A 21,746-nucleotide genomic window follows, 5' to 3' on the forward strand; every position below is an offset into this window, starting at 1 on the left:
ATTAAAACAAAGTTGCGGTTACAAAGGAAAGCAGAAAAAAAAACGTGATTCGTCTGACGAAGAAGTCATGACGAACGATTCAAGCGTTTTCTGGCAGTTAATCGTTCTATAATGGAGGGAGAGCGTGAGTTTGGATGCTCTCGTGTTCGTACATCGTGGGATGACAGTGAAGAACAGGTGAGAGTGAGAAATGGAGGGAATGTGGGGGAATCCTAAAGGATATTAAAATGTTGTTTTTGTTTTTTATGATTTTGTAAATTACCTCAGAACAGTCAGACGAGCATTCACCTCAGAACAGTCTGACGAGCATTCACCTCAGAACAGTCCGACGAGCATTCACCTCAGAACAGTCCGACGAGCATTCACCTCAGAACAGTCCGACGAGCATTCACCTCAGAACAGTCCGACGAGCATTCACCTGAGAACAGTCCGACGAGCATTCACCTCAGAACAGTCCGACGAGCATTCACCTCAGAACAGTCCGACGAGCATTCACCTCAGAACAGTCCGACGAGCATTCACCTCAGAACAGTCCGACGAGCATTCACCTCAGAACAGTCCGACGAGCATTCACCTCAGAACAGTCCGACGAGCATTCACCTCAGAACAGTCCGACGAGCATTCACCTCAGAACAGTCCGACGAGCATTCACCTCAGAACAGTCCGACGAGCATTCACCTCAGAACAGTCCGACGAGCATTCACCTCAGAACAGTCCGACGAGCATTCACCTCAGAACAGTCCGACGAGCATTCACCTCAGAACAGTCCGACGAGCATTCACCTCAGAACAGTCCGACGAGCATTCACCTCAGAACAGTCCCATGAGCAATCACCTCAGAACAGTCCGACGAGCATTCACCTCAGAACAGTCCGACGAGCATTCACCTCAGAAAAGTCCGACGAACATTCACCTCAGAACAGTCCGACGAACATTCACCTCAGAACAGTCCGACGAGCATTCACCTCAGAACAGTCCGACGAGCATTCACCTCAGAACAGTCCGACGAGCATTCACCTCAGAACAGTCCGACGAGCATTCACCTCAGAACAGTCCGACGAGCATTCACCTCAGAACAGTCCGACGAACATTCACCTCAGAACAGTCCGACGAACATTCACCTCAGAACAGTCCGACGAGCATTCACCTCAGAACAGTCCGACGAGCATTCACCTCAGAACAGTCCGACGAGCATTCACCTCAGAACAGTCCGACGAGCATTCACCTCAGAACAGTCCGACGAGCATTCACCTCAGAACAGTCCGACGAGCATTCACCTCAGAACAGTCCGACGAGCATTCACCTCAGAACAGTCCGACGAGCATTCACCTCAGAACAGTCCGACGAGCATTCACCTCAGAACAGTCCGACGAGCATTCACCTCAGAACAGTCCGACGAGCATTCACCTCAGAACAGTCCGACGAGCATTCACCTCAGAACAGTCCGACGAGCATTCACCTCAGAACAGTCCGACGAGCATTCACCTCAGAACAGTCCGACGAGCATTCACCTCAGAACAGTCCGACGAGCATTCACCTCAGAACAGTCCGACGAGCATTCACCTCAGAACAGTCCGACGAGCATTCACCTCAGAACAGTCCGACGAGCATTCACCTCAGAACAGTCCGACGAGCATTCACCTCAGAACAGTCCGACGAGCATTCACCTCAGAACAGTCCGACGAGCATTCACCTCAGAACAGTCCGACGAGCATTCACCTCAGAACAGTCCGACGAGCATTCACCTCAGAACAGTCCGACGAGCATTCACCTCAGAACAGTCCGACGAGCATTCACCTCAGAACAGTCCGACGAGCATTCACCTCAGAACAGTCCGACGAGCATTCACCTCAGAACAGTCCGACGAGCATTCACCTCAGAACAGTCCGACGAGCATTCACCTCAGAACAGTCCGACGAGCATTCACCTCAGAACAGTCCGACGAGCATTCACCGCAGAACAGTCCGACGAGCATTCACCTCAGAACAGTCCGACGAGCATTCACCTCAGAACAGTCCGACGAGCATTCACCTCAGAACAGTCCGACGAGCATTCACCTCAGAACAGTCCGACGAGCATTCACCTCAGAACAGTCCGACGAGCATTCACCTCAGAACAGTCCGACGAGCATTCACCTCAGAACAGTCCGACGAGCATTCACCTCAGAACAGTCCGACGAGCATTCACCTCAGAACAGTCCGACGAGCATTCACCTCAGAACAGTCCGACGAGCATTCACTGCAGAACAGTCCGACGAGCATTCTCACATGGTATGTATGTATTTTACGGTGATTAACGCGTTTGGACCGTGTATAATTATTTATTATGCTCAGTTTGCTGCTCACACCGATAGTTCCAGGACTCCATGGAAGATGAGGCTGAGCTGCAGAGGGAATGCTTGCAGAAGTTTGCGAGCCGGGATTTCATCATGGAACCGACGATCTTCAATACCTTGAAAAGGTGTTTCTTTTTTTGTTTCTACCACTGTTAAACTCGCACGGTTCGAATAGCCCGAGAGGCTTGCAGATCTCCATTAAATATCGGCTCACTGTCTCGTGTGACACGCAACAGGTATTTCCAGGCTGGAGGTTCTCCGGAGCACGTCATTCAGCTCCTCAGTGAGAACTACACCGCTGTGGCTCAAACGGTAAACCTGCTGGCGGAGTGGCTCATCCAAACAGGTATCGAAACACCTGCAATACACCCCACACGTGCTTTCAAATTTCAGCCTGCAGTAATTCCCGTGAACTCGTCCACTTTTTATCCTGTTGACTGCGACTCGTGTCTGTCGGGTGTCTTTCTGCTCTATTGTACCTGCGATTACAAATGTGCAGGTGTGGAGCCAGAACAGGTGCAGGAGATGGTGGAAAACCACCTGAAGAGTCTGCTCATCAAACACTTTGACCCGAGGAAGGCGGATTCCATTTTCACGGAGGAAGGAGCGGTAATTGTCTTGCAAACTCTCATTTGTGTTTAATCTCGACTATAGAGGGGTTTCAGTACCCATAATGCAGTGCTTGGGGGGGGGGCATATTGGTGAGCAAGCGAAATGAGCAAGAAAAGGTTAACGAGAGCTGACCTGGCCAAAGAATTAGCATAACCTTCCATGAGATAAACGTGCTGGGTTGTAGAGCTACTGATACTATATCATTGCCTTGGAAGTGAATACAACCGACGTGACGGCGTGCACTGCATTATGGGATAGCTCTGAAAACCCTCTACGCACCTCGTTATTCGATACAAATGCAGCAAAGAAACTTCGTGCATCGATCTATTTGCCGATTTAAGGCTGTCTTCATATATACATGGATACGGATATGAAGCACGTGACAAGTGTGGAAATAGTTTTTTTTTTTTTTTTTTGCTGCACAAACGAGTAAGATGGCCCCAGCTATGTCGAGGATGCAGCGCTCTCTGCTGAACGATGAGTTTGATGGTAATATTGAGTATACACAATCTTCTTCTTCCTCTCTTCCCTTTATAAGGGATGAGGTCCAATAGTACCAATATCCTACCCTGCCTTGACTATGATGCTCTTCCACCTCCACCTCCCCCTGTCCTCGGTCAACTCTCTCCACTCTCCAACCACCCCACCTTATTGATATCCCTACTGACACACAATCTTCTCATCTCAACCGTAGTCTACCTTTTCTCCTACCTCACTCCCTCAACCTATCCTCTATCTTTGACATTCTCTCTTCTCCCATCAGCACCAAGTGTCCAGCCCACTTCAGCCAGCTTTTTACCAATCTCTTCCATCAAGCTCATCTGCACACCAATCTCCTTCCTCAGTTCATCCATCCTCCCTCTATCCATCCTCTTCACTTCACGCAATCCCACTGACCCAGTTTTTCTCGCAGACCTGCAACCTCTTTCTCTCTCTCTCATTGCCACCTTCTCGAGACCATAAAGGTAAGTCGGCATTACACATGACGTCAGAACCTTCCCTTTCAATTTCTTTGATATTTTTCTGTCTGCTATTACTCCCTCCATCCTCCTCCAAGCACATTCACATCCACCTGCATCCTCCTCCGCAACTCTGCCTCTGACTAACCAACCCCGGGCACTGTTCATCCCAGATACTCAAACCTATTTCCCTACTTGATCTCCTTCCCCTCTAACCTGATATTCATTTATTTTCTCTGCTGCCTGACCCACATCACCTCGGTCTTCTCCATACTCATCTTCAGTCCATGCTTGCTTTCTGCCACAACAGCCAGGTCACCCACTTACAAAATACCTTTCATTTTTACCCTCCTGCTTATCATATCCATCACCATGATAAACGTGAGCTTCCCTGCCTCAAACAGATGTTTACGCTGACCTCCAACATTCTAGGACCAACCAAAACTTTTCCGTTCGTTCCCTTGTGCATCCATCCCCTTCCATCTACCTAAATTCTGCTTCTTGCACTCCCATCCATCTTCGTGTCGCCATTACCCTCTCTCTCTCGGCACAGTGTCATAGGCCTTCTCCAGGTTCACAGCTCGTAATGCCATTTCTCCTTGCATCACCAACTATCCCAGCGTGAACATCTCGTATGAAGAAATGCAGAAAAAGAAGACATCAAAAGGAAGCGCAGATGGTGCAGCAATGTAGACCCAGATGGTGTAGTTTTTTTTTGAGCATCCTTGTGCTCTGGGAGTCTTGGGTTTTAGAGGCAAGGGTTTCCCCTCGCCAGCTCCATCAACTTCTCAACTCTTTCAGAAGAATGGTGTGGCATCGTTCTTGATACCCCACATGTTGATTATGGTGGCAGTTCACCGTCCGTTGGCATTGCGGGCATGATTTTGATCGCTACGTGGTGCGATCGGAATAATGCTATGTCAAGACATAAGTGAACACAGACATTGAAAACCATTGTTCGCGATTTTTACTGGATCCGTGTGTTTAAGTTGCTCTTTAACCTTTATGCCCAAGCAAGGTTTGATCCGATTCGTGATAATCTTGGATTCTATTCTCGATGGTCTTCATATGTTGGTTTAACTTGATTGACAATCAGACTGTGATTTGTAGAAGGAAAGGTGAAGGTTGGACCGACTGCCCTATCGACTCCTGCTGTGGAGGTTGGCTGGTTGGTGTACATCATAAGGCTAATGCCTTGCCTGTATAAGCATCAGAACGATTGTTCGTGATGGATTCCTCTAGATTAAAAAAAATTCCCATCACTAATTAGTTACAACGAAACGGTAATAAATCGTTTAGAGATGTCGATCCACCACTCTCAGCCTTTTCTAGTTAACGATAAATGGACCAGGTAAATAAGTGGGAACCAAATGTACTGGAGTTTGATACACTATGTCGGTTGCCCTTCGTATAAGAAGGTCGTTCACATGAAACCTGCGAACCACCTGGTCATTTTGTTAATAACGCAGAAGCTTCTGACCAGACACCAACCACACTCCAAGATAGTGAGCAGTGTAACCTGGTGTCAAAGAACCTCCAAGAAGACCAGACCACTGTACACATTGATGTGAAATGCCAGGATGATGGTTTATAGCTGGGGGCTTGTAGCATGGTATTGTGTACACTGTGGTCCTAAATGAGGAGAAAGCTTAGAAATTGAACCCAGTTTTAAGAAGATAAACAATCTTAATGTTATATAATGCCCAAGTGTCTGTGCTTTCAGAAAATGTATACTTTGCTATGGGTCCAATGGATATAGTTGCTTACAAAGCATGTTTTTTTATCCAAACACAGGCTATTTTTTTTCCATTTTTATAGCTCATTTTTTTAGAAATGGGTTACATGTATGATTGTATATGTTGTCCAAAATGGTTGAAAATGCATGTTTTGTTTGATATACATCATTATACATAAGAATAGAACAATTCCTCAAAACAGTACATTTCTTATGACCTGCATATCTTGGCACCTTCAAATGTGTAAAATCTCAGATTTTGCAAAATTTCCCTCAGTCATAGTGAAGCTTACAAAATCTTATTCCAGAAATTAGAAATGCATCTGATAGAACATCTTAAATAGCATTTTATTTCTGCATAAAGTGATGATTTAAAATGGCAAGTTTCAACATGGATCATTACTACATACCAGTTTTTAGGTTCACTTCCACGATTGGGTCAAAAATGTTAGGAAGTACGTAACAAATTGCATTTACCAAGCTGCTACCAAATTACTGGTAGCTATAAGCTTGATTTTATAACCATAGAATAAGTTTACCAAGATGGCCCTATGATATAAAAATCAATACCAAAGGCCAGTTTGTGTTCAGTATTGTGAACATCAAAGGTCGTTAGGAAGTACGTAACGTTTTAAAGAAATCTGCACTTTTAATCCTAAGATGTTAGTTTGGTTCATCACAGCATGTATTTCTATGGTTAAGATTATGTGTATATATATATATATATATATATATATATATATATATATATATATATATATATATATATATATATATATATATATATATATATATATATATATATATATATATATATATATATATATATATATATATATATATATATATATATATATATATATATATATATATATATATATATATATATATATATATATATATATATATATATATATATATAAAGCCAGACTAGATGACTTTGAGGCAAGTGTGACTGTCCTACCAACCCATTTTGATGCAGTCGTACATGGGTTGTACCATTCATGTTTGGTGTTCTGATATAAGCACATGGTTTATGAGAATGGGATCCCAGGATCAGATCCCTTTTACTGTACTATGTTGAGTTGTCCAATGTCTTCCAATGTCCTTGTGATTCAAGTAAAACCATGTATGCTAATGTCTCTGTTCTTGTCCTATGTGTATACGGTATATAACAATGTACAAGCTCCTCCTCTGTTAGTCTTCATCATAGACCTGTTTGTGGGTCACTAATTTTCCCTCATCATTGGCCATTGCGAACATCTACCTCCGGTTGTTTATATTTCCATCCACTTTACTCTCTGAACCTTTGTCTGGAATGATGATTGCTTTATTAATGAAATATGTATCTCACGGGTTTTTTTGTTTTGTTTGTTTTTCCTGCCGAAGTGTAGATCATGGCTTTTAGTACTTAAATTTCTCGAGTGATGGGAAAGGCAATGCTGTTTCCCAGTCTGAGTGCCGTGCTATATTCCCCAATTCAGACACCGGCTTGGCTGGAGCAGATGATTGCGCACGCCACATGGCGAGACCTCTTCTACAAACTAGCTGAGGCTCATCCTGATTGCCTCATGCTTAATTTCACCGTTAAGGTTTGTGTTTGAGTCGACATCATCTAGGCCACAGCTTTGTCCACTTTCTCTATTGACAGGTGATTTGGTATTGGTACTGGCACACAGTGGCCAACCTTTATTACTTGTGAAATCGAAGATTTGCAAGTACAGTATATTTGTTTCCTATGTTTGTTACTTACGAAATCTAAAGATTCCGTAAGTATATTGATGACGTCCGTCCTCTATTTGTGTGTTTATGTGTTTGTTTGTAGGCACGATAACTCGAACGGAAGAAGCTACCAATATCAAATTACACCACATGATTCAGGAGGGTGATGGCTAGCGCTGATTAGATTTTGGTCAAAATCGGTCAAAGGTCAAGGTCACAGTGAGGTCAAACATTCGATTTTTAATGGTTTGGTACAGAATCATCGTAGAAACTTCTGGTTTGCGTCGCTACCTTCTCTAGAGACAGCTTTTATTAGACAAGGTCAAAGGTCAAGTTGACGATTTCGTAAGTACCAGTTTATGACTGCTTGTTTGTTTGTCAGTCACCTACAAGTCACAATTCGAAACTGATGTTCACGAAACTTAATCAACTGGTGGAGCTCGTTAAAACCTGGAAGCCTATTGTTTTTGAGGTCAAAAGGATAAAGGTCAGGGTCACAAAATCGCCAATTTTCATTTGATTGACTTGCATTTGCCTATTGGGTCAATGAATTGGTTCACCAAAATCAGAATGATTGATTTTGTGGATGTCAATGGTTTCCATGACAACAATTCCACCCCATTGTAATCAAATGGGCCCTTTGTGATTTTATTATTGCCATATCTCAATTGTTTTTTTTCAAGATCTCAAACTGAAACTTGTACAGCTTATTTGTGGTATGTGTAGTATATTTGTGTAAAATGTGGACAAAAGTAGTCAAAGGTGGAGGCCGTCAGAAACCTGTAAAACACCTATTAGGCCGCAGTTGTAAGATTTGTTATGCATAACAATCAATCAGGTAAAACACTTGAGATCACATGTTCGAAATTGCTGTTTCCATGGCAACTATTCTTTATTTGGAATTTGCAAGTATCATGCTATGCACAACATCTTTCTTGTTTGTTATTGCAAAATCAAAGATTTTTCAATTATATTGTTTCGTCGATTTTGTTATTCTGTCTGTTTGTCTTGGTTGTCTGTCTTTATCGCCTACAGGTCACAATTTTAAACCGATCTTCACGAAACTTCATCACCTGGTAGAGTTTGTCATAAGGAAGGAGCCTATTGTTTTTGAGGTCAAAATGTCAAAAGGCTAACATAGGCCAAAGGTCAACTACTTTAGTGGGATTTCTAAAATCCTCAATTTTCATCTGATTGACGACATTTGAAGAGGATTTATATTTCAGGTCATGGAATTCAACCAATATCCTGGTGATGGCGCAGTGGTTAGGGCAGCGGCTTGGGATCCAAAAGGTCCTGAGTTCAAGCCCCGTTGGGCCACTGAATTAATACACCAGGGGATTGACTCAGCCTGTCATCCTTCCGAGGTCGGCGAAATGAGTACCAGTATACTGGGCCGGTGTATACCCCGGTTAAAATAGGTGTACCATATCCTTGTGTCGTAAGAGGCGACCAGGGTTGCGTCAGGAAGGGCATCCGGCGTAAAACATGTGCCAAATCACTATGCGGATCACACGGATGATCCGCTGTGGCGACCCCTAACGGGAGCAGCCGAAAGAAGAAGAAGAAGAGTCATGGAATTCAACCACCAATTATTTTTTAGGTCAAATTTGTTTTATGGACTTTGCAAGTATCGTGCTCTGCACGACGTCGCCGTCTTGTTTATTTGTTTGGGTGTTTGTTTGCAAAGCCCTAACCATGCTTTCCATCTCATCTTCAGCTCATCTCAGATGCGGGTTACCAGGGAGAGATAATGAGCGTATCTACAGCTTGCCAGCAACTGGAGGTGTTTGCGCGCGTGCTTCGCACCTCACTCTCCAGCATCCTGGATGGTGGCGAGGAGAGTCTTGAGAAAACTTTGCCCGAATTTGCCGTGAGCCATCAATGTTGATCTCCCTTATTCTCTGATACTCGTCACACATTCGCTCAAACATGATCTGCAACGGTCCTTCACTTGAAAATCACATGGCAATGCTTGCCACCTTCGTGTCCTGCAGAGGATGGTGTGCCACGGGGAACACACATATCTGTTTGCGCAGGCAATACTGACTCTGTTGGCGCAAGAAGAGCAAGGTGGCTCTGTACTGCGGCGCCTCTCACAGGAGGTGCAAAGATACGCACAGGATCGGTGGGAAAACTTGCATTCCAAGTCTCACAATTGTGTTCACTTGACGCATTTCCACAGCCGCGTTCACTGCGTACACTTTCCACGGCCGCGTTCACCGCACACATGCTGCAGAAAGTTTTCTTTGTGGTCTCAAACAATAGTAACTGTTGCTCAAAGTAGCTGTAACTGGACAGTTCTTTTCAATGCCAACCTGATCGACAAAACTTTATTCATTTATTTGTTTAAAAACAAATTTTTTTTCATTGGATTTTTGTACAATGTTTGACTTTTACTGCTCGCTGACGCAATTCTGCCTTTTATCTGTAAATGTTTCCAAACCAGTGGGCATGACGTAAGCCAGATCACACTGGCGCTGGGCAACGCCTCTGCATATCCCCGAGCTTGTCAGGCTTTAGGAGCTATGCTCTCCAAAGCGGCTCTTAATCCAGCAGACATCACTACCCTGTACAAGATGTTCACGAGCCTTGACCCTCCACCCGTGGAGCTGGTAAGCATGCAGAGGATGGTGTGTTGAAACGGCATCCGGGCAAGATGCAACAAATTTCCTTGGATTAGGTCATTCATTGATCGTGCGTTTCCAGCTGCAGGTCGGACCAGTGTGCAGTGCTGAGCTGTAATAATGAAAATGTGGCATACATAAAGCACAATCTCTAATCTTCTTCATATACTCACTCCGCCAATGAATCTTTGGCTGTTCTGCTTCACCTTCTATCTTCCTTTGTGGTTGATTTGTTTGTTGTCGGCGTTCGTAAAACCATAATTGCATTTTGTGTGCAAGTATATACAGTGGGAAGAACAAGTATTTGATACACTGCCAATTTTGCAGGTTTTCCCACTTAAAAAGCACGTAGAGGTCTGTAATTTTTATCATAGGCACACTTCAACTGTGAAATACGGAATCTAAACCAAAAATCCTGAAAATCACATTTTATGATTTTAAAATAATTAATTTGCATTTTATTGCATGAAATAAGTATTTGATCACCTACCAACCAGTCAGAATTCCGGCTCTCACAGACCTGTTAGTTTTGTCTTTAAGAAGCCCTCCCATTCTCCACTCATTATCCGTATTAACTGCACCTGTTTGAACTCGTTATCTGCATAAAAGACAGCTGTCCACACTCAATCAATCAGACTCCAACTTCTCCACAATGGGCAAGACCAGAGAGCTGTCTCAGGACATCAGGGACAAAATTGTAGACTTGCACAAGGCTGGGATGGGCTACAGGACAATAGGCAAGCAGCTTGGTGAGAAGGCAACAACTGTTGGCACAATTATTATAAAATGGAAGAAGTTCAAGATAACAGTCAATTTCCCTTGGTCTGGGGCTCCATGCAAGATCTCACCTCGTGGAACCTCGATGATCATGAGACAGGTGAGGGATCTGCCCAGAACTACACGGCAGAACCTGGTCAACGACCTGAAGAGAGCTGGGACCACAGCATCAAAGAAAACCATAAGTAACACACTACGCCGTCATGGATTAAAATCCTGCAGCGCACGCAAGGTTCCTCTGCTCAAGCCAGCGCATGTCCAGACCCGTCTGAAGTTTGCCAATGACCATCTGGATGATCCAGAAGAGGAATGGGAGAAGGTCATGTGGTCTGATGAGACCAAAATAGAGCTTTTTGGTTTAAACTCCACTTGCCGTGTTTGGAGGAAGAAGAAGGATGAGTACAACCCCAAGAACATCATCCCAACCGTGAAGCATGGAGGTGGAAACATCATTCTTTGGGGATGCTTTTCTGCAAAGGTGACAGGATGACTGCACCGTATTGAGGGGAGGATGGATGGGGCCATGTATCGTGAGATCTTGGCCAACAACCTCCTTCCCTCAACAAGAGCATTGAAGATGGGGCGTGGCTGGGTCTTCCAGCATGACAACGACCCGAAACACACAGCCAGGGCAACTAAGGAGTGGCTCCGTAAGAAGCATCTCAAGGTCCTGGAGTGGCCTAGCCAGTCTCCAGTCCTGAACCCAATAGAAAATCTTTGGAGGGAGCTGAAATTCTGTGTTGCCCAGTGACAGCCCCAAAACCTGAAAGATCTGGAGAAGATCTGTATGGAGGAGTGGGCCAAAATCCCTGCTGCAGTCTGTGCAAACCTGGTTAAGAACTATAGGAAACGTCTGATCTCTGTAATTGCAAACAAAGGTTTCTTTACCAAATATTAAGTTCTGTTTTTCTGATGTATCAAATACTTATTTCATGCAATAAAATGCAAATTAATTATTTTAAAATCATACAATGTGATTTTCAGGATTTTTGTTTTAGATTCCGTCTTTCACAGTTGAAGTGTACCTATGATAAAAATTACAGACCTCTACGTGCTTTGTAAGTGGGAAAACCTGCAAAATCGGCAGTGTGTCAAATACTTGTTCTCCCCACTATATTAGTCTTCATAGTATCGGGCTGACAGGATGGCCTAGAGGTATGCACACTCGCCTCTCAGCTGTCTCGCCTGGGTTAGAATCCCGATCTAGCTATAAACCGTCATCTCAGTGTTTCACAGGCAGGGTGATTCTTCATTTGTGTGCCGTCCCTCGGATAGACGTGAAACAGGATTCCTGTCTGCCGACATTAGTTGGTGGACGTTAAACATCGTATGTTGTCCTTCGTGAAGAGTATGTTAGCTATTGCCGGCACCATGGCCAAATTCCAAATTCCTGCCCTAACCAGCAGAGGGCATTCCATCAGGGACACAGCCAGGCACTCGGCCAGCGATGCTCTGTGCTGCACACAAACGAACAGCAACAAGACCACATAAGCTGGTTAGTGAAGATAATGGAACCATGCAGATCCATGTGATGGAATTGTATATTGCTGAGGGAATGGGGGGGGGGGGTGGGTAAGGAGGAATGAAGTAAATATTTACTCTGAGCAATCCCACGAGTTATTGGTGTGACATGCAAGTGAAAACGCCCACAACGGTTGTGGCATTCCTTGAATGGAGATGCTTTTGGTTTGCATGACTGCACCTTGATTGTCCATATAGCCCACTATGGCAGAGTGAGGCTGAGTGTCATGAAGCTAGGTCGTGGCGAATTGGTTTTGTGTGGTTATTGCAGGTAAGAGTTCCTGCTTTTCTGGACCTCTTTATGCACACGCTGTTTAAACCTGGTGCTAAAGTGAATCCGGATCATAAGCACAAGTACATTTACATCCTGGCGTACACCACCAGCGTCGTGGAAACGTGGAAGAAGGTGAGGAAGAGGACCTGATGTTTAACGGGCACACGCTAACAGATCGTAATTTGCGATTTGCTTTCATTACTCTGCGATAATTGTTTTGAACCTCGTGTACTGAAGCTGGACTTTTAGTTAAAGTTTATTTAACGTTGCAGGTGAGATCATGTTTGGGGGATTTGTGGGTGATGAATACTGGGCAGGATGGAATGAGCAGGCAGGTCAAATCCCTTTTAATTTAGTGACCTATTATTGTTGGATGTTTTGTTTTATTTTTGAATTGTAGGATTATTATTACTTTTTAAATATTACTGTGAGCAAAGGCTTGCAGAGGACATTTGTACACAAATGTAGAACGAGGATGGGAGACGTTGCTGTCCTCGTACATAAACTTACAAGGACATTGGTAGGCAATGCTTGGGATTTGAACATGGGATCCCAGCATCATGAGTTGTGTGCTCAGAAAGGAATGCTAAAGAGTCTACCCATACTCATTCTTCACTGGATATTCTCCAGGAAGCTAATGGTGAGACAGTCGGTGTTGGAAAAACACAAGTTTGAAATTGAATAAACAGAAATAAAGAATGACCCTCACGTTAATGAATTAATTTTTGAGTTCTGTGTTTCAAACCGCATTTTAATTGGTGAGATGCGAGACCCAAGAATACGATGGCATGGCCTGTTGAAAGTGAGATTGGTGTATTAGTTTTGTGAAGTATTGTGTGCGCTCTTCTGTAGTGGTGAGGTTATTGTTGTGTGACAGAACAAACGTGTGAACATAAACAAAGATGAGCTCAAAACTACGTCGAAAGCCATCGAGACTGCACATGTTCTCTGCTGTAATGAAAACAAAGGTTCCTCAGAGCTGCTCGCCGAGCTTGCCACGCTATATCAGTGCATACGGTAATCCTGTACTTCCATTCATGTCTCCATTCCTCTCTCTCCCCCCCACCCCACCCCCCTTTCTTTTCTTTTCCAATTATATTTATTTATCACCTTTTTGTGTTTTTTTTTTCTCTCCCCCTCTCCCACCTTTCATTCACTAGAGTTCTTTTATAAATGCTCTCTACCTTGTAATGTGGCTGACAGGATGGCTTGGAGGTATGCATACTCACCTCTAGGCTGTCTAGCCTGGGTTCAAATCCCGACTCAGCTATAAAGTGTCACCCTGGGGTTTCACAGGCAGGGTTATCATCAATGTGTGTGCCGTCTCTCGCATGGACGTTAAACTGGGCATCTTGTCTGCCAACATTCGGTGATGGACGTTAAAGATCCACGGTGTTCTTCATGAAGACTAGGCAAACTATCGCCAGCACCATTAACGAATTCCAAATTCCTGCCCGAGCTACTGCTGGGAAGGTGATGACAAACCACACAGTATAACCCTTGCCAATAAACTGCTTCGGGTAGAACACATGAATACAAATACCTTGTAACGGTCAGCATTTGAAAAAGGTGGAGCACAGGCAAACAATCATAGGTTAGCAACCATTGCACATTGGCCTAATGGCCTGGTGCATTGAAGTTCCTTTTAAGGGAATGACACGTACATGCAAGTTGACAGTATTTGTACATCAAAGTACCCTAAGTGCTTCGCCTTTTGCTAGTTTTCCTGTGGTAGCAGTTGGAGTACTGCGTTGGGTTGACTGGACAGTCTCTGAGCCAAGCTACTTCAAGCTACAAACTGATCATACGCCAGTACACCTCGCCCTTCTCGACGAGGTACACGGGGCCTGGGATTTGCTCAGCTGCTTGAACTGCTGCTGTGTACTGATCCTGTGGGATCTCATCCATGAATCTCTCCTTTGTTTCTCTGTCCATTGCATCCAGATCAGCACATGCCACCAGCTGATGCAGCCACTGGTTCTCCAGCTGCTGACGAAGCTGTTTGAGACTGAGCATTCCCAACTGGATGTCATGGAACAGGTGAATGCTTTCTTCCTTTGGTTGGTTGTGGGGGTTGGGGGAGGCTAATTACCCTTGCCGAAGGAGTGTTACATTTGCATGCGTTTGTTTGTTTGTCCGCACAGAACTTTCGTGTTTTTCTCCGCAACCGCTTGTCAGGTTGAGACGAAATTTTCACCAGAGGAGCGACTACTCATGTAGAGTGTTCTCTTGCTAATTACGACATTATAGGTCACGTGGTATGGCAGCCACGTTGAAAAAACGGAAAAACTTAGGACCTCTGTTTCTCTGAAACCGCACTGAGGAAAAAAAATTGAACCTCGGCACATAGCAAGTATTCCTCATGGGTATTGAGTGTGATTTTTGTTATGACGTCATAATTGCATATGTAGAATGCTACATCTGATCAGTATGAAAAATTTTGAGGGTCGTCTAGGGATAAAATGGTCCACCAAAAAAAGATGACGTCATCGGTCACGTGATTTGGCAGCCATATTCTTTTTTTTTTAACCTTCAAATATCTTCTTCTCTGAAATAGCTGAACAGATCAAGGCGAAACTTAACACGTATGACCGCCTATCCATGAGAACAAAAGGTTCACACATATGACGTCATAGGTCACATGGTTTGGCAGCCATATTGGATTTACCCTGGGCAGATCGAAGGGAAACTCCACACAAATGTTCCCCAAGGCATGGGTATATAATTTTGTTAAGGAATAATTGATAATGCCTGGTGTTGACTTAATGGTTAAGGTGGTGGGCTTGGGATCCTATGACCCTGAATTCAAATCCCACTCAGCTGTTGAATTAAAACCAGATGGGGTTGGCTCAGCCTGTCATCCTTCCGAGGTCGGCAAAATGAGTGCCAGCATTCTGGTATCTTGTGTCGGAGAGGCGACCCGTCCAGGATTCTGTTTAATGGCAAAGGAGACTGCTTCGGCAGCACCAACGCTCTGCACAGAGTATGGTCCCAATGGATGGAATAATTGATCGGTGACATGGTTTGGTTGCCATATTGGAGTTAAGAAAAATATTAAATATTGTTTTCTCTGGAACCGCTTAATCAATCGATGTGAAACTTCACAATTATGATCTAGTAATGATGGGGAATACAATTTTTAAATTTCAACTTGATCAGCCACATGGTCTGGCAGCCAGAATGATTTAATTTTTTGATCTGGGTTCTTTTTGTTTTTTTTATCATTATTGTTTTTTTTTTCAGGTTCCTCCTGATGACTTCATCTTTGCTTTTTGCTTGTTTGGGTTCCTTCTGATTCCTCCAATGCAGAACTGTACCTATTTGGTCTTCCATTTTATTTGAATTGAATTTTTTTTTATCCCATTCTGAATTAAATTGAATAATAATAAAAAAACGTCATGGGTCAGTGTCAGGTGGCCGATCAAAGCGGGAAGTCTTGGTTCCTGGTCATCACTGCCAGCAGTTATTACATAACAGTTCCATTATTATTATTATTATTATTATTATTATTATGAGTGGCAGTTCTAGTTTTGTCTCTTATTCCTCGATCGAGTGCAGCCTGTGGCTGCTGGTTGCATCATTGGTTGGGACGCGGCTATGCCGCTGATGCAGTGTCCCCCTTACCAGTACACTGGTACTCATTTTGCCGACCTCGGAAGGATGACAGGCTGAGTCAACCTCCTGGTGTATTAATTCAGTGGCCCAACGGGGCTTGAACTCAGGACCCTGGGATCACAAGCCACCACCCTAACCACTAAGCCAACACCAGGCTTGTCTCTTATTATGCAACACCAGTACACAAATGCCACACAAAAAAGACCACACAAAACAAGTCCTGGTGAGGGTCTGCAATCTCTGATTACTCTTTTTCTTATTGTGTTATATAATGTCCTCATTATCATATGGTATGTGTCTAGCACAGCCTCATGACATCCACTTTTTTTTGGCATCCTAGTCAATGTCAACACCTGGGAGAAAATAATGAAACTTGAGGGATTGAAAAAGCGTGTTCTCCACTCGGTATTGAACCGTGGAATCTCCACTTACTACTGTCTGCAGCTGGAGCTCAAGAAGACGCTTTTAGACCGCATGGTGCATCTTTTGAGTAGAGGGTGTGTCTTGCCTGTGGTTTCGTATATTCGACGGTGCTTGGACAAGCAAGACACCGACCTATCCCTCATCCGGCACTTCGTCACTGAGGCATGCCACCTTAATCTGGTCTTTAGGAGTCTCATTGTCATGGTTGGCATGTAGATTTAACCTCTATCAACTGCTTGCCTGAAAATGAAATTCCTGCAGTATTATGTTTAGCTTTACAACAATTACTTATTTTGTGTTTAGTTAATCATTCATTCAATAACTAATGCATTCTGTGTCAGCTGCTTCATTATCTTACTTGCATGCAGGTGTTGGATATGGTGGCCCCACCATACACCCCTGACTTTGTATCCCTCTTTTTGCCCATCCTGGAGAATGACAGCATTGCTGGCACCATCAAGCCTGAGGGCGAGTGTGACCCGGTCGCGGATTTCATTGGTGAGTGTGCCAAGCATGTCATGTGAGCAAAGCTTTTTGGCTGATGTAAATACAAGGTGTACTTTCCACATTTGGTAATACTCGTAATACCCACTCCCTCCCAGAGCGAGTTTTCAATTCTATAATCATTGGATGTACAGACATGCAGAGAATTGCCTTATTTTAATATAACTATAAACACCTGCGCCCTTCTGAAAAAACTGGCAACCAGTGTGTCAGTGGTGGGGGCGGTGGGAAATATATATCTTGTGCCTTGGCTCGTAATCGCCCCTCTCTCCAGCAGGGCTCAGTAAACCACTTGCACTGTGCCATGTGTACAGGCGAAAATCGTAAGTTTCTCCACCCTCACCGGGGAGGAGGGGGGGGTAGGTTATTTTGTGACCATGACCTGATCCTGTGTACCCTCAGCAAATTTGCAAAATTTGGTGGAAATTGGCCCAACCGTGTTCAATACTACAATTATTGGACTGAAGCACACATCCACAGAGAATTGTCTTATTATCTACGCCAGAGGAGAGGGGATTGTATTTGGGTCTGTCTGTCTGTCTGTACTGACCATGAGTATGTCTCTTAATTACATACTATTGAAATAACACTGATTATGATAGTGGTTCCCATCGTGTACAGCCTTTTTGGATGCTGGTTGCATCATTGGTTAGGGCACGGCTATGCTGCTGATGCAGTGTCCCTATTACCAGTATATTGGTGCTCATTTCACCGACCTTGGAAGGATGACAGGCTGAGTTAGCCTCCTGGTGTTAATTCAGTTGCAAACGGGGCTCGAACTCAGGACCCGAGGATCCCACGCCACCACCCAAACCGCTAAGCCAACACCAGGCTATGATTGTGGTACACAATGATCATAATGATAATGGTACATAATGATAATGATGACAATATTGAAAATGATAATAACGATAATGGAACGTGAGTGTAATTACATGCTGTTGGAACTTGTGTCGGTCTATTAAATACTCATTAACTGTGAGTACTATGTCGATTAATTAAATCTCAATTGGAATGTATGTCTATTAATTACTTACTATTGGAACGTACTTTTTCGACCTTTATACCCTGCTTGGACACTTTTTTTTAAGACCCCTCGAGACAATTAAGACTTTAAAATACACCCTTAAGACCCTGTTGACTGATTACATGCTTTTGGGCTTTTTCAAATATTGATACCTTTGTTCTTTAGACCATTTAGACCTTTCATTTGCAATCAATGACCTTTTCATTCAGTATTTTTCATTGGAATTGGCATCCTTCCATTTATTTGCCGCAACAAAATACACCACACCAAATAAGTCCTGGTGAGGGACTGCAGTCTCTGATTGCTTTTTCTAGTTTTTCTAGTAGGATGCAGGTGTAATATTGTCCCAGTGAAACGTTGCTTATTTGCTTCATCAGGTAAAATTGTATTCAGAACATGAGCTTTTCAGGTTGTATGCAAGCATTTAATCTTACTTTGGGGGAGGGGAGGGAGGATTTGTTTGGTTAAATTGTCTCTGAGTAAATAAAAGGCCGATCTTGTTTTATTATCATATATATGCTTCGTGGCAACCTTTGGTGTGCCATTCCTCTGGATTCCCGCACTTTCCTAACTTTGTATGGACGCGTTTTATTTTTATTAAAGACATTTCATCAGATTGATTTTTGTTTCCTTTAGGTAGACTCTCCAATACATGTAGGATGAGCTCCATTTGAATTTATTATATGTGGGATGGGGTCCAGCAATGTGTGTTTGATACTGAACAAACGTAAACTTTTCACATTGCATTTCATCAACCTCATATTTGTAATCATTGAATTGTGAAAAGATTCTGCAGTAATGTGTTTTCATGGGATAAAATGGGATCATCTATCCTGTTCAGGCCAAATGGGGTATAACGCTGCAAAAAATGGAATAAAAATTTATAAAGGAGACTTGTTATTGGCTTGGTCTCGTCGACCAACCATAAACAACAGCACAATTGATTCAGGAAGATATTGCAAAAACGATCCGGTATATACCACAGATAACCGTTATTTTGATAAATCAAATGATTGTTACCGAGGGCTTTGGAAGATCAAAGATTTTAGGGAAATGAGAGAAGGGTGGAGTGGGGGGGGAGGGAGAATGAAAAAAGTGTGAATGTACAGTTCTTAGCTTCCTGAAGTAGTGTTTCTGTAGGAAAAGTATCTGGTAGCCATGGACGAACCATCATTCACTTGTTCAAACCCCTTTCTCTCCAGGCTTGACAGGAACAGATTTTTATTCTTGATGATCCTGCTGAGGGGGTAAAATAGGAATAGATTAGAATAATTATTTCATACTGCACATTACAATAAGTGCTGTAATTAAAGAGAACGCTGTCATCCTCCCTCACCCAGGTGTTTGTATCTTGGTCCTGCCTTTCCCTCCTCCTGAAATTCTGCAACATTTCCCAGTGTGTGTCGAAATGTAATTTTCCACAACTGGAAGCAATCAAAACAACTCGCAGCAGTCAGTAGACCAAGTGGCTTCGGTGAGGAAAAGGTCACCCGGCGAAGTAGGTTGGGCCACTCTCCATCCCTCCTCCCCACCCCACCTGCTGATCAGCCAATGGGAGCATGCCACCGCTGTCCTGAAGGCCTCATCTGCATGGGCTTATAAAAGTGCAAGGGCTCACGTGTTCTCTCTCTATCTGGTGGTTGCCATGATAGCATTCTCCTAGGTGTTTGCTGCTGGCTGTGGATTCCTGGCTGCTGCGTTTCTCTCTCATGCCCATTTGGCATACTTTGTGTTCCTGATTGCTCATGATGCACTGGTGGTAGCTCATGGTATTCCCAGGATTGGAGGGAGGGAATGGCATGGACCCCCCCTCCCCCTCCCCCCCCCGCAGTGTACCCCGGACCGCAGTGTACCGGCTTGAGCAGCATTAAGACTGCATGCGAGCAGGGCTTGCGCCAAAGTATTTTTTTGGTGTCGTCCATCTCTCTCGCTCTCACTCTTTCTCTCTGTTTTGTGTTTTCTGACCGAAAGGATAAGTTATGTGGAAGTCCACCATGGTTCCGATGGCACGTTGGGGTTTATATTGTTGCGTGGCCGGGTATCGGTGACGAGCACGACCGCTAGATGGAGCCGTAGGGTCGACTCCGCCGATCACCCGGAATTTAGATCGTACTTTTTCGGAAAACTCCGAGAAGTACGGGTCCCTTATCGGACCGAAGTTCGCCAATAGGTCGACCACGTGGGGTAGGGTCGATTGCCAACTTCATTTTACCTAAATACCCACGTGGTCCAAACTACCGGGGAAATTCACCCTCTACGGCACCCGTACGGAATGAGCCGCTCGCGTACTCGAACCGTGTGTGACCCGAGCGGACGGTCACCAAAGTCCCGTCGGTCCAAATATCCCTTTTACAGCGGCACCAGCCTGGCTACTTCTCCAACACGCACCGTGTTGACCTAATAAAAGAAAGACAAAAACGAACCAATACATTTAACACGTGGGGTTTATTTATAATGGGGCAGGGGAGCACGTAAGAACAGAGTTATCCGAATATAGAAAGGCACGTATGTACAGCACGGCACTTGTACAATTTCCTACTTATTGGACTGGCGCCACACACACACACACACACACACACACACACACACACACACACACACACACACACACACACACACACACACACACACACACACACTAAAAAGAATCGGTCCCAAAGCGGTCTTTATTGAGGCCTGTCTCAGACTTTTCCACCTCGTGTGGTCTTCGCGATCTTGGGGGGACGGGACTCGAACCCGCCACCACAACCGTCTGCAGGGCGCTCGTCGACCACTCACTGGCCCTGGATGCCAGGTTAGAAACTGCCAGGGATGTCTCACACACGATCCTCCGAACTCACGAAACCTGCTGCCACGAGCACACCGTCTCTCCCCCTTTTTTCGTCCAGACCACCCCTCCTTTTGTGCTCAGGCACGAGAGACCTCCTTTTTTCGCCACTCACCTCCTCATTGGACGGTTCGTTCTCGGACGACTCGTCGCGGCCTCCCGATTGGCCGGGGCCGAACACTCTATCTGGCTAAGGCGGAGCCAGCCTGAGGTGCTGAGATTCCTGATTGGGCACGCCCCTGCCCTCCTGGGCAGAGTCTCGATCTGAGGCGATGGAAATCTCCGCCCCGTACGTGATCGAACACACGTAGACAATGGCGTCGAGCAGAGCGAGGGGAAGATGATGCTGGCATTGATGGTGGTGTGGAAATATAAAAGAACCTTGACTATCAAAGTAACTCACAGCGCAAGTACATTTATTCACCCATTAGACTAGGGAAAGGGAGCTATCTATCCACATTTACTTATCGAAATAACTGAGCTATAGGAACCTGAATGTCTGTGAGCTCATGGCTTCCAGATTCGCAACAATATTACTTGCTGGTATCTGCGGAACATCCGCACGATGTAAAATGGGACAAACAATATGCAAAGATCCTATCCCCCCCACCCCCCCCACACCCTTCTCTCTGTCTCTCTCTCCTCACCCTCCTCCTTGCATCATGCCAAACAGATACATTAAAAACTATTTTGAAATGTGATTTTTCAAAACATTCATCTTCATTCTTTATAGAATCAAAAAGCTTTTAATGTCAGGCATGTAATGGAATGCATTATTTGCTTGGGGAA

The 21,746-nt window shown here is 44.3% G+C and overlaps 1 protein-coding gene across 6 annotated transcripts in view; it reads left to right on the forward strand.

The window, feature by feature from the left end:
* The window catches only part of NELFCD (negative elongation factor complex member C/D), a 29,350-nt gene continuing 7,604 nt past the window's right edge, over nt 1–21,746 (forward strand). Inside the window, exons 1-14 of one of the 6 annotated variants that reach the window (XM_085889522.1) lie at nt 11–177; nt 2,359–2,459; nt 2,571–2,680; nt 2,834–2,943; nt 7,125–7,232; nt 9,083–9,235; nt 9,360–9,490; nt 9,812–9,977; nt 12,559–12,693; nt 13,439–13,578; nt 14,283–14,397; nt 14,506–14,601; nt 16,621–16,761; nt 16,968–17,097. In XM_085889522.1, the coding sequence (XP_085745648.1) occupies nt 112–177; nt 2,359–2,459; nt 2,571–2,680; nt 2,834–2,943; nt 7,125–7,232; nt 9,083–9,235; nt 9,360–9,490; nt 9,812–9,977; nt 12,559–12,693; nt 13,439–13,578; nt 14,283–14,397; nt 14,506–14,601; nt 16,621–16,761; nt 16,968–17,097 (1,702 nt within the window). In that variant the 5' untranslated portion in view covers nt 11–111. Of the gene's footprint in view, nt 178–2,332; nt 2,460–2,570; nt 2,681–2,833; nt 2,944–7,124; nt 7,233–9,082; nt 9,236–9,359; nt 9,491–9,811; nt 9,978–12,558; nt 12,694–13,438; nt 13,579–14,282; nt 14,398–14,505; nt 14,602–16,516; nt 16,559–16,620; nt 16,762–16,967; nt 17,098–21,746 lie in introns of those variants that run through there. The other 5 variants (XM_085889521.1, XM_085889524.1, XM_085889527.1 and 2 more) reach the window with 5 other exon arrangements.

Source organism: Eptatretus burgeri, chromosome 7, assembly GCF_056783735.1.
Source record: "Eptatretus burgeri isolate ZD-2024b chromosome 7, Ebu_testis_v1, whole genome shotgun sequence".
Lineage (NCBI taxonomy): Eukaryota > Metazoa > Chordata > Myxini > Myxiniformes > Myxinidae > Eptatretus > Eptatretus burgeri.